Genomic DNA, 13,400 nt, shown 5'->3' on the forward strand with positions numbered 1-13,400 from the left:
AGTGAGTGTCACTTTACAAGTGAGTTGTAAAGAGTTTACTCACTTTACAAAAGTGAGTGTTAACTGTTACTGGCACCCTGTGGGAAGGTGTGGGGAAAGGACGCTCTCTCCATCTGGAATGGGAATGTGCCAGCTTCTCTCACCCTCTGTTAGCGCCTGGCTTGGTTATTGAGAATGAGACCTAACCCTTGGATTCTCTATGGGGGTAGGAGGTGAGGGGGACAGGCAGCCCCCAGGGCTCAGAATCCAGTGTAGGCCAGACTTTATCACTGGCTGGCTTCACAGGTACCTTCACTGGAATGGGCCTCAGCTTTCCCATCTGTACAGCAAGAGGTTTATGTGGTCTCTGTGGTCCCTTCTAGTTTTGGCACATTGTAGGATTTGCAACGAGTAATTTCACAAACTGTTAATTAGAGGAGGAAAGCAACTCCTGCTGCTTTCCTAAACCACCTCGTAGTTTATAAAACACTTTCAAATCCCTTATACTTTTTTTTTTTTTGAGTCTTGCCCTGTTGCTCGGGTTAGAGTGCCATGGCATCAACCTAGTTCACAGCAACCTCAAACTCCTGGGCTCAAGGGATCCTCCTACCTCAGCCTCCCAAGTAGCTGGGACTACAGGCACACACCACCACGCTTGGCTAATGTTTTCTATTTTTAGTAGAGATGGGGGTCTCTGTCTTGCTGAGGCGGTCTCCAATGCCTGAGCTCAAGTGATCTTCCTGCCTTGGCCTCCCAGAGTGTTAGGATTATAGGCGTCCCTTATGCTTTTCATCCTCATGACAACCCTGGAAGGAGCCAGGGCAAGGTCTATGTGCCCATATTACAAATGAGGAAACTGAGGCCGAGAAGCATCCTTAGGAGCTATAATTTGAAGCTGTACCACACATGTTGGTTATACATGTATACCAATTTGTTCTCAAATGTGAGCAGGCATAAGAATCACCTGGAATGGGGAGGGGGGGGCAGTGTTAAAATGTTGATTCCTGAGCACCTAGAGATTCTAAACTGGCAGGGCCTGGGTGGACCTAAGATTAACTAGTGCCCAGGTGATTCTGAAATCAGAGGCCAAAGACCACCTTTAGTGAACCATGGCCTGCTTGTTACATTCTAGGTAGCCTCTGGCATCAGCACCTGTTCTGAGCCAGGCCAGTGTTGGAAGTGCTACTGGAGCTCCCAGACTGGTAGGGGAAGGCAGATTGGAGTAATGGAGTGTGTGGTCAGCATTGGAACAGAGGAAGAAGTGGGCAATGGAGGAAGTGAGTAGCTCTGACTCTGGAGGGCTTCCTGGAGGAAGTGATATTTAGACTGGGCCTAGGAATTTGATTTTTGTTTGTGTCCTAGCTACTTTTTTCTTGTGGGTCACCCCTGCCAGACAGCAAGCAAGTTGATAGAAATTATAAATCTCTCCGTCTTCGGTGTTCGCACGAGGTCTGGCACAGAGAGGACGATATTGGTTAGATCGGCTGCCCTCAACAATGACCTGAGCAAAAGTACTGATGGAGATGTCCCAGGGCTTCGGGATTAGATTCATTTTCATGCTCAGCCCCCTCACCTCCTCCGTGTGTGAGGTCTAACATGGAGTTACCTTAATGGTGGAAACGCTTCATCATATTGTAAACATGTTACCTCTCTGTTCCCCTCCTCCCCTTTTCACTACAATGTGAGCTCCTTAGGGCCAGAGTCAAGGTCTGAACTAAGGATAGGGCACCGAGCAGGTTCTTGAAACCTTTGTTGAATGATTGAGTGAATGAATGAGTTCAAGCAGAGGCTGTGTGGTGGCTACTGAAGGGATTTGGGGTAAAATGGGGCTTGTAGGAAAGCCCCAGACTGGCGTGACATCCTTCCCCATCTCCTCACACACTCTTCAGCTTGGGCTCTGGGTGAGAGGGGTAGGGCAGGATTTGAGAGTAAATGGCATAACTGCACGCTGAGGATGGGAGATGTGGCTGGGACTTCGGAGGTGGGTCTGAGGCTCCAGGGAAGAGGGGCAGCTTCTGGAGATGTGAGCTGAGAGCGTGGGAGCTACAGGTTGAGGGTCTGGGGGTCACGTGGCATCTGCTGCTGGTGAGATGCGCAAAACCCAGGCTCTGTCTTGTCTTCACTAGGAAAGATCAGCAGGCTGGGCAGCGTCCGGGCAGGGGCGGGCTCGGGTCCGGTTCCCCACGCCTCCAGCAGGGGCCGCCCGGGCTGGGGGCGGGGAGTGTGAACGCGCTTGGCACCGCCCGGACAAAGCCTGCGCGCGCCCCGCCCCGCGATTGGCCGCACCGCCCTGCGCCGCTGCCCCGTCCCGCCCCCCGCCACCGGTCCGGCGCGCTGCAGCCAATGGAAGCTGCCGCCGCCGCCTTCGTCACGGCCCGGACAGCCAATGGCGGCGGCGCTCGGCTGCTCGTGGCTCTTTCGCGGCAAAAAGGATTTGGCGCGTAAAAGTGGCCCGGACTTTGCAGGCAGCGGCGGCCGGGGGCGGAGCGGGATCGAGCCCTCGCCGCGGCCTGCGCCATGGGCCCGCGCCGCCGCCGCCGCCTGACACCTGGGCCGCGCGGGCCGTGAGCGCCATGGCCGTGGCCGGGGCCCCTTCGGGCGGCCCATGCGCGCCGGCGCTAGAGGCCCTGCTCGGGGCCGGCGCGCTGCGGCTGCTCGACTCCTCTCAGATCGTCATCATCTCCACAGCGCAGGACGCCAGCGCCCCGCCAGCTCCAACTGGCCCCGCCGCGCCCGCCGCCGGCCCCTGCGACCCTGACCTGCTGCTTTTCGCCACGCCGCAGGCGCCCCGGCCCACACCCAGCGCGCCGCGCCCCGCGCTCGGCCGTCCGCCGGTACGGACCCAGGGACGCCGGGTTAAGAGCGCTGCCTGTAGCCCCGGCTCACACCCGGGCGGGCGCTGTTTGGCCTGGGCACAGTGGGGGGCGGGGGAGGGGTGGACTGAGGCGCCGGGGCTGGGCGGCGCAGAGCCTAGGTTGGGCCTCTGGGCCCCGCCCTAGTGTGCGGGGTCACCTCAGGCCGGTCCCTATTTGCTCCTCTGTGCTCCAGGGCTCAGCTTCCTCACTGGAGCCTCTTGGGCGTCGGACTCAGTGATAATAGTGGCCCACGGGTATTCAGTTGGCGCTTACTGCATGGCAGGCCTTTGGCAGAGACTTCCTTCAGGCCAGCTAAAACTCAACAACGCCACTATGGGCTCGGTGTTGTCACTGTGTCCATCTGACCGAGGAGGAACTGAGGACCAGAGAGGGAAAGTGACTTGCCTCTCTGGTCACACGGCCGCAAGTGGTGGGGCTGGGATTCGAACTGAGGCCTGCTGGCTTCAGATCAGAATTTGTGGCTGGGTAGTGAGCATGGCTGCTTGGGGAGGTTCAAGGAGGGGATTGGGAGAAGGTCCTGAGGCCTGACCATTGGAGAACCATTGAAGAGACCCTCATTCCTGCCTTGACGCTCGACTGCCAGGTGCAGGCTTGGCCATCCAGGCCTCTGGGGACAGCCCTCCTGGCTGGGAGGCCTTCTCTGCAGGGGCGGGGCATCTGGGCCAGCTGCTGATCCCCTCCTTCTGCCTGTCCTTCCATCTGCTGCCCTCCACCCTCCCAGGCCCTGGTTGCCATGGAACCTCATTAATCAGGCAGGCAGACCCCTGAGCCTCTGTGGCGGGACTGGGTGGGCTGGGCCTCTGGGAGCTGGAGAGGAGGCCTCCAGAGCCAGGAGAGAGAAAGGGTCCCAGGGAGATTCCTTGATAAAGTCCCTGATCCCTGAGCAGCAGGAGGCTCAAGACTGGTTCAGATTGGGGGGGGAGGGGCAGGAAGAGGGGACAGGAGAGGCTGCTGGATTACAGTGGGAGAAGGGAGTGGAAGCCTGGAGCTTGAACCTGTGGGCCGCAGGACAGGGTGTGGGGACTAGTTTGACTGGCACAGCCTGTGGGTGAAGGTGGGGCGTGAAGGCAGGCAGGCGCTGGCCAGACAGGATGGGGTCTCAGCAGGGGGCTTGGAACAAGTGGGAGGGGTGAGGCAGGGCACAGGACCGGGAGGTAGAAGCTGCTCAACTGCTGATGGGGGTGTGGGTGGCAGCTGGTCCCTGAGGCATCCTGGGAAGGCTCCCCAGCCCTGTTGGCCCCATGCCCAGTGCCGCCTTCCTTCCAGAATCACCAAGATGCTAATAATAATAACAATAGCAGCCACCATTGTCTTGATGATTTGTGTGCCAGGCTCTGTGCCAAGCACTTTACCCAATTAACTTGTTTAACCCTGTTAGCAACTGTCCCTTTTTACAGATAGGGAAGCTGAGGCCCAGAGATGTTAGAACCATCCTGTGTCATTCAGCTAGTGAGTGGTGGGACCGGATTTCCTGAGTGGCTGACTGACCTCAGGGATGCCTTGTCTCCTGGGGATGCTAATAGAGGTTGAGGAAAGCACAGGAAGGTCTTAGGGGCCCTTCCTCCTAGTGAGTGGGAGGGTTTGTAGCTTATCTCCTACTCTAGGGGCCTGTCCCTGCGGGTACCAGCTTGGGATCTGGGCAAGCATCCTCCTTTCAGTTGTGTCACAAGCATTTAGCAGGCCCAGGGCTGCAGAGACCTAACAGAACCTGTGAGTCCTGTCCTCAGAGTTGAGCTGCAGGCAGGGTTATGAGCTTCAGGCTCAGAAGGAGGGACGGGGCAAAGAAAAGTGCCTTCTGCTTCACTCGCAGTGGTGTCAGGGACAGCATGGTTGTCCTGAGCATTCCATTCATTCAATAGTTGCTGCGTTAGTGAATGCCTGTGAGGCGCTAGGCACAGGGACAAGTAAGGAGCCCCTGCCCCAGAGTACTATGGGCCACTAGGCCTTTTCTGAAGGCGGGCGGGGGGAGGGTCCTGGAGCTGAAGTCTGGAAATGTGGCCCAGCTTTTGGCCTCCACTAACTTTCTGCACTGACGTTTGGGGCAGTCCTTGAAATAAGCTACAGGCTTGGCTTCTGCAGCAGTGAACATTCATTGAATGCCTTCTGTATACAAGGCTCTGCAGTTCAGCCATTGCTTCTGCCCTGGCCTATATACTTCCACCCTGTTGTCATGGCCCTTAAAGAAAAAGCTATTAGAGTTTTCCGTTATAAATATAATACATGTGAAACTAGAAAGTTGAAGAGGGCAGGATCCCAGCGCCATCCATTTTTCCTTCTGTTTTCTTTCCCTGGGATGATTTTTGTTTTTTAGGTGGCTGTGACAACTTTCATTTTTTAAAGTTTTAAAAATTTTAGTTTTCTGTTTATTTCCATGTTCATCCTTCACACTACACAGATAAGGCAACAGTCTCCCATGGTCCTCCCATACAGAGGTCGCCCGGAATGCATTCTATAATAATAGAAACGGAACCAGAGAAGAGTTTCATAAGCTTTTTAATTCAGAAAGGGATCATATAAATATATTGCCCTATAACAGTATTTTGCTTGTCAGTATGTCTGAGAGGATTCTATGTCGACCTACCTCAGTGTTTCGTGACAGCTGCTGTTCCAGGGGCTAAATGAACGACTTTCAGGACTCTCCTTCATGAGTGGGTGTTTGAGTCATTCAGATTTTTTCACCAGTGAATATCTTCGCCCCTGGCTTTCGGGGCCCCTGTGCCAGGGCTTATCTAGAGAGAAGTGGCAGAAATGGGCATCTGCTTGAGGTCTTGTTTTAGGGTGTGGCACTGACCAGCCTTCAGGGATGGACAAGGGTGGTGGTCTCAGGGAGGAGATGGGGGTGCAGTTGGCTGGAGAAGGGGTACATTCCGGTTGGTGTGTGGGGGCCTGGGTTCTGCACCAGCCTATTAGGGTGAAAATCCTGGCTCTGCCTGTCACTTGCCGTGTGACCTTTCCAAGGAGGAGGCCGTCACCTGCTGAAAGGTGGTTGGAGGGCTTGGTGGGCAAATGCAGTACTCAGGTGTGGTAGCTCTTCTCTTCCCTGGGTGGCGTGTGCATGGGAGGGAGTGTCATGGTTTGGAAGCGCGTGGGGTGCTTCATTCAGCAGACATTGCTGGTGCTTAGGCTCCATGGCGGACACAAGATGCAGAGATTATTTAGACCCAGAGCCCACCTATGAGGGTGAGACAGACGCATCTGCAGAGATTTGTATCGAGAAACAGAATGTGGGGAAAGGTCGGGTTTGAGGCAGTTCACAGGGAGAAGAGGTGACATCTCTCCTAACTGATGGGTGAGGTTCCTGCCCACAGGGGTGGAGGCAGCAAGTATGAAGGGGGAAGGAGGGAGGCAAGGGCAATCCAGGGAGAGGGCTAAGGCTCGGAGGCACAGACTTGTGAAAAACGTGACTCAGCGGAAGTTCATGTGGAAAAGTGGTGGCAGATGTGGGCAACAAGGCAACGGGGAGCTGGAAGAAGGTCTTAAGCAGGGGCAGTGACAGGGTGAGATTTGCAAGATGCTTGGCTGCAGCAGAGGCCAGTGTGAGGACTGCTGAGCAGCCTAGGTGGGAGGTGACAGTGGCAAGGAGTTCTTGGCAGCTAGATGTGAGGAGGGTAGCAGGCCAGGCTGAATGAGATTCCAGCTCTGGAAGCCCTGTGCTGTTGAAGCGGAGGGTCAGGGTGCCTTTGAGCTGCCTGTGGGACTCGATCCTTGAATGTGGAACTGAGCCAGAGGCCATGGAGGTTAAGAGGTTGGGTTTTTCCTCAGACCTTGGATAGAAATCCTGGCTCTGCCACTTCCTGGATGTATGACCTTGGGCCTCCCTGAGCTTCAGTTGTCTTATCTGTAAAATGGGTCCATTACTGCACTGCCAATGCATAGGAAGGAATGAGCTAATGTTCGCAAAGAACTTGGTGAGCACAGCTGCTACCATGGTTGTAGATTAGTCAAAACCGGAGAGGAGGTGACTTGCCCGAGGCACTTGTATACTCAGTGGCTTAAAACAGCAAACATTTATTATATAGTTTCTGTGGGTCAGGGCTTTGAGGAAGACATAGCTGGATGCTCCCGGCTCGAAGTCTCTTCTAAGGTTGCAGCCAAAGATTTGCTTCCAAGCTCACCCATGTTCCTGTCAGTTCCTTGTCACTTGTGCCCAACATTAGGGCTCCTTGAGTGTCTGTATGACATGGCCTGTACTTAAGGGGAGGAGAATAGAGGTCATATTTTGAAGGAGAAGTATTTAAAACTTTGCGGACATATTTTAAAACAGATTTGTAGCGAGAGACAGAATGTAGGAAAGGTTGAGTTTGAGGCCAAGAAGTAGTGGTGAGGCTGGGGCTTGAACTTGGGTCTTCTGTCTTCCAGTTAAGTGTCTGTCCTGTGTGGTAGGATTGAGACCCTCAGGCTGTGTCCCCTAGGATCTCCCTAACATACTTAGGCATCCCGGTAGAGAAACTGAGGTGGGGGCAGCCCAGGGGCACCAAGCCCTCAGCCAGGTCTCCTATGGCCTCACTCCTGGTTACTGGGCATCCTCCCGTTGTTTTTGCCACAGGTGAAGCGGAGGCTAGACCTGGAAACTGACCATCAGTACCTGGCTGAGAGCAGTGGGCCAGTCCGGGGCAGAGGCCGCCACCCAGGAAAAGGTACCAGGGAGCTGAGCAGGCTTCTGACCAGGCTCAGCTTGGGGTATGGACAGACAAACATGCTTGCAGACTAGAGTCTGGCTTATCAGGCCTGGGCCAGGCCTCTGGAGGCCCAGAGGGGCAGCCGGAGTGGCCTTCTGGCATGGTTTCCCCAGGCCCTGGGGGGGTGGGGAGTTCCCTGGCTGGAAGAGGAATGCTGTGATTGGCAGGCAGCAGCCACAGGGCCTCCTTGTGTGGCCTTGCCAAGGGGAAGGAGTCATCTGTCCCCCCTCCCCACCCATCCTCCACATTGCCAGGGAGGCAAGCCTGGCCAGGGTTGGGGGTGGGTGCTGAGAGACCCTGCCTTGATTGACTACCCCTCAGGTGTGAAATCCCCGGGGGAGAAGTCACGCTATGAGACATCCCTGAATCTGACCACCAAACGCTTCCTGGAGCTGTTGAGCCACTCAGCTGACGGCGTTGTCGACCTGAACTGGGCGGCCGAGGTGCTGAAGGTGCAGAAACGGCGCATCTACGACATCACCAACGTCCTCGAGGGCATCCAGCTCATTGCCAAGAAATCCAAGAACCACATCCAGTGGCTGTAGGTATCAGCCAAAAAGGGCAGACATGGCTGCCCATGCCAGCCTGGAGGGTCTTAAAGCTGGGGAAACTGAGGTTCAGGAGAGGTGGTTTTCCTGAGGTGACAGATGCTGAAAAGTACACAAATCTTACATAGCCAGCTCGGTGTAGCTTTACATATTTATTCGCCTGGGTTACCACCTTTCAGACCAAGATATGGAACATTTCCAACACTCCAGAAGGTTCTCTTGGGCCCCTTTGCAGTCATTGCCCATCCCTCATACCACCAGGTGACCACTTGTGACCACTATTCTGGCTTCTGTTGCCATCAATGAGATTTGTCTGACACAGATGTTTATTCTTGTTAATTTTTATTTTATTTTTTCCTTTTCACGTCTCCAGTCATCCTGCCACCCTCTCTTTGATACATCTGCGTTTTCAGTTTTTGGTAGATCTTTCCATTCTGTATCTTTTTTTTTTTTTTCACTTGACAGCATGTCTTGGAAATGCTTCCATGTGTGTGCTTCCGATGCATTCTTGTCCTTTTATACAACTGTAGTACTCTGTGGTGTGTCTGTGCCATCATCTAATTCTCCAGCCCCCTATGAGGGACACGTAGGTGTTTGCAGACATGCTGGCCAGACTTTAAAGCCATGACAGCCTGATTTGGAGCCCAACTGAGGAGCCAGACCCAGAGGGGGACAAGGGTGTGCCTGGGTCTCACAGAACGGGAGTGGCAGCAGACTCAGTCCCAAGAGCCAGGGCTCCTGGGCAGAGGGGCCAGGAACTGCTAACCTCCCTGGTGCCTCCCCACAGGGGCAGCCATGCCACAGTGGGGATTGGTGGGCGACTTGAAGGGCTGACCCAGGACATCAAGCAACTGCAGGAGAGCGAGGAGCAGCTGGATCACCTGATGCACATCTGCACCACACAGCTGCAGCTGCTTTCCGAGGATTCTGACAGCCAGCGATATCCTTGGATTGGCTGAAGCGCACAGAAAGTGGCTTGGCAGGCGGGGGCCCCACCCAAGTGGGACCAGAGAGGCTACCCTGGGCTCTGGATTCAGGAGAGCACTCTGGCTTTGGATGCAAGTCCTGGCCCAGCATTTACTCATGTATGACGTTGGACAAGTTAACCTAACTTAGCCTTTCTAGGACTGTTTCCTCTATGAAAGGGGGATAATAATATCCAACCTGAAACCGTGCAGGTTAAAAAAGAAAATCTAGTACCAGCAATAACATTTAGTGCAGTGAATCAGTACATAATTGTAGCTTCAAACTTAGGAGACATCTTTCATTCATAAAAATAAGAACTTCATTACAATGTTTTCTTTTTAGTAGATACCCAAATTGTGTTTATGAATTTTGGGCACAACTATCAAGTGACACCAAGATCATAGGTCAAATTAAATTTCCAGAGGTGGGTGTGGTGGCGCTCACCTATAATCCCAGCTGCTCAGGCTGTGGTGGGAGGATCAGTTGAGCCCAGGAGTTCAAGGCCAGCCTGCTTCCCTCCCGAGTAGCTAGGACTACAGGTGTGTGCCACCATGCCCAATTAATTTTTTTATTTTTTGTGGAGACGGGGTCTCACTATGTTGCCCAGGCTGGTCTTGAGCTCCTGGCCTCAAGTGATCCTCCTGTCATGGCCTCCCAAAGCACTGGAATTACAAGTGCGAGCCCCTGCCTGGCCTGTGTTGACCATTTTATGTGGAATTGTTGCAGGCAGCTGTCATCATTACCTTGGGATTAGAAGGGTAGAAATGTCCCATTGTACAGATGTGGAAATTGAAGCTCAGGGGAATGAGGTAGGTTTTTAGCAGGTGGGAGGTTGAGAAGATAGGAGTGACTAGACAGATGTGGGTCCCAACTTGTGAGCTGTATGGGTGAGTGGCCCCCAGGGGTCAAAGGTCGTGTGGTCCTTGACTCCACCAACCCTGGCCTATGTGACATGCCAGGACCTTCGTAGCATTGCAGACCCTGCAGAGCAGATGGTGATGGTGATCAAAGCCCCTCCTGAGACTCAGCTCCAAGCTGTGGACTCTTCAGAGGTGAGACCAGGGACTCTAGGCCTGCACAGGACGAGTTGGGCTGGTGGTCCCTGGGGCCTTAATTTACCCTGTCTGCTGTCTCCACCCAGACTTTTCAGATCTCCCTTAAGAGCAAACAAGGCCCCATCGATGTGTTCCTGTGCCCTGAGGAGAGTGCGGGCGGGATCAGCCCTGAGAATACCTCGTCCCAGGGGGCAGCTTCTGGGGAGGAAGACAGGGCAGCTGACCCTGCCACCACAGTGCCACCACCATCATCTCCCTCCTCATTCCCCACCACGGATCCTGGCCAGTCCCTGCTCAGCCTAGAGCAAGGTGGGTGAAGGGTAGGTGGGGCAGGGCCCCTCTTCAGGGTGGGTGGGCAGGCATGACATCCCCCTCTGTCCTCCCTGCTGGGGCGTCCCTGGCCTGTGATGCTCCCCCATTTCCCCAGAACCGCTGTTGTCCCGGATGGGTGGCCTGCGGGCCACTGTGGACGAGGACCGCCTGTCCCCGCTGGTGGCGGCCGACTCGCTCCTGGAGCATGTGCGGGAGGACTTCTCCAGCCTCCTCCCTGAGGAGTTCATCAGCCTTTCCCCCCCACATGAGGCCCTCGACTACCACTTTGGCCTTGAGGAGGGTGAGGGCATCAGAGACCTCTTCGACTGTGACTTTGGGGACCTCACCCCCCTGGATTTCTGACGGGGCTTAGGGGGACCAGGGTCTCCTGAGATGCCCACCCAGTGTCTGCAGCCCTGGAGCCCCCTCCCCCTGGCCGTCCTCCCTCCCCCCCCCATTGGAAACGTTTAATTTATACTCCTCTTTCCTATCTTCAGTGGCGTCTAGCTCTGGGGTCTGGCTACTGCCAGAAGGCTGAGCAAGCCTGGAAGGGAAGGATTCTGTGTGTGTGGTGTGTATGTGCATGCACTCAACACCCTACACGTGTGTGGCTGGGCTGAGTGTGATGTGTGAGCATGTGTGTGTGCATGTACCGGGGAATGAAGGTGAACACATCTGTGTGTGCACTGCAGACACGCCCCAGTGTGTCCACATGTGTGTGCATGAGTTTACGTGTGCAAGTGGGGGGGCTCTAACTGCACTTTTGGTCTTTTTGCTCCGGGAGCCCCACAAGGCCCAGGGTGGCCACCTGCTCCCAGATTCCTGTGCACTGACCAGGCCTGGCGGGGAGGCCTTGGCTGGCTGGGTTTGCAGGACAGCGAGAGCACTTCTGTCTTAAAGGTTTTTCTGATCGAAGCTTTAATGGAGCGTTATTTATTTATCAAGGCCTCTTTGGCAAGCCTGGGAACCAGCAAAGGGTAGGAGTGTGGGGCTCATACCCTGACTCCCTATACCCCTGGGCTAGGGCAGGGGTCCCTGAGCTGTTCTTTCACCCCACCCTGAAGGAGCTGAGGCCTGAACGATTTATTTATTGGGAAAGCGAGCGAGGGAGGGAGACTGACTTGACAGCCATGAGTGGGTGGATGGTGGGGTGGGCCCTCTCCAGGGGGCCACTTTAGCTGCCCCCCAGGATGGATACGAGATGGGAGAGGTGAGTGGGGGACCTTCACTGACACGGTGGGCAGGAGGGGTGGCGAGGGGCCCCTCCTGTGGTGTTAAAGCACCCCCCCTCTTTACTCTGCCCCACCCTCCAATCTGCACTTTGATTTGCTTCCTAACAGCGCTGTTCCCTCTTGCTTTGGTTTTAATAAATATTTTGATGATGTTTGGGCTGGGTTCTGGGACTCTCTTGGGAGCAAATCTGGGGATGGGAGGGACCAAGGTTGCTGGGAAAATGGCCATTCTCCACTTCCCTTCCTGTCCCTGGCTGATTTACTTTGATTTGAGCCCCATAATCCTAAGAAAGGTAGGCTTCGTCACCATCTTGGTCCTAACTTAAAAACCAGTACAGTAAATATTTTTGTAGAAAGTCAGGAATGCTAGCTAAGTGCGAAGTAATGAATAAATTCTTTCCCCAGCCCCAGAGGCCACTCTCATCAGTTTGCTGCATTCTTGCAGACATTTCTGGGCATTAGTAAACTTGCAACAGATACAAGGGACTGGTTCTGTGTCAGGTGCTTTCCAGTTCTGGGTACATATGTGTTCTCTCCTCTCATGGAGCTCTCCTGAGAGATTTGTACAAATGAAAAAATTAGGAGGGGCTTCTTGGAAGAGATGATGCTTGAGCTGAGAGCTGTAGGGTAAGTAGGAGTTAACCGCAAGGAGCACACCAAGTAGAGACTGGTATGGGCAAAGGCCCTGGGGCAGGAGGGAACAGGGCACAGAGGGCCAGAGAGAAACCAGTGTGGCCAGAGTGGTGCTGGAAAAAGTTCAGTCTTGGGCTTTTTTTTTTTTTTTTTTTGAGATGGGGTCTTGCTCTGTTGCCCTGGCTAGAATACAGTGGCATCATCAGAGCTCACTGCAACCTGAAACTCATGGGCTCAAGCAGTCCTGCCTCAGCCTCTGAGTAGCTGAGACTACAGGTGTGTATCAACACACCCTGCTAATTTTTCTATTTTTTGGTAGAAACAGGATCTTGCTCTTGCTCAGGCTGGTCTAGAACTCCTGGGCTCAAGCGATCCTCCCACCTCGGCCTCCCAGAGTGCTAGGATTACAGGTGTGAGTCACTGCACGCTGGCAGTCTTGGGCTTTATTCAGGGGACAAGGAGTCACTAGTCTGAGATGGGAGTGATATGTCCTGTTTCATCTTTTAAAGCTCCCTCTGGCTGCTGTGTGGAGAATGGATGGATGGAAGGGGAAAATGCAGGAGAGGGTGGGGGTCAGTTGGGTCACCTGAGACCTGGGGGAGAGAAAGGTGACTGGGAGTCGTCCACATGAACCTGTGTAACAAAGCGTTAGGTAGGCTTCCTCTGAGCCAGTCCCTATTTTAAGCATTTTACATTTCATTTACTGAGTCCCAGCAATTCTTTGGGGTGTCCATTATCCCCAATTTTCAGACTGAAGATACAGATTCCCAGAGAGTGGAAGTCCCTTGTGTCACTCTTGTGCCTCTAGTTGGCTTGTACCTATAATGGTATGGGGCCGCCCTCTGGGGGGGGCGCGCGCAGCCCCTGCCATCCTGGCGGTTAATACTTATGAGCAGACCGGCATTTACTCAGCCTGTCCCAGGGTGGAAATGACCCCTCGAGTGGTTCCTTACTCCGCAGTGGCCACACACCCCCACACCGGAGCCTCCCGTGGCGGAACCGCGGAGGTAATTGGAGTTGGAATTTGACGTTGTGCAGCTTGGACTTTGCACTCATTTTCCAGACGGGGAAACCGAGGCCCGAGGCCGGCTTGCTGGGGCCGAGGTCCCGGCCGGGGGGC

At 54.5% G+C, this 13,400-nt stretch overlaps 1 protein-coding gene across 1 annotated transcript; it reads left to right on the forward strand.

Moving 5' to 3' along the window:
- Positions 1-2,419: 2,419 nt before the first annotated feature.
- Positions 2,420-11,998, forward strand: E2F1 (E2F transcription factor 1). Its single transcript, XM_012637716.1, has 7 exons — positions 2,420-2,813; positions 7,402-7,492; positions 7,856-8,075; positions 8,870-9,022; positions 9,986-10,100; positions 10,190-10,412; positions 10,531-11,998. Exons 1-7 carry the CDS (start codon positions 2,553-2,555, stop codon positions 10,776-10,778), a joined length of 1,311 nt encoding a protein of 436 aa, XP_012493170.1. The 5' UTR covers positions 2,420-2,552; the 3' UTR covers positions 10,779-11,998.
- Positions 11,999-13,400: the final 1,402 nt, after the last annotated feature.

The sequence above is a fragment of the Propithecus coquereli genome, unplaced genomic scaffold (genome assembly GCF_000956105.1).
Source record: "Propithecus coquereli isolate 6110/MARCELLA unplaced genomic scaffold, Pcoq_1.0 Scaffold122, whole genome shotgun sequence".
NCBI classification, from domain to species: domain Eukaryota; kingdom Metazoa; phylum Chordata; class Mammalia; order Primates; family Indriidae; genus Propithecus; species Propithecus coquereli.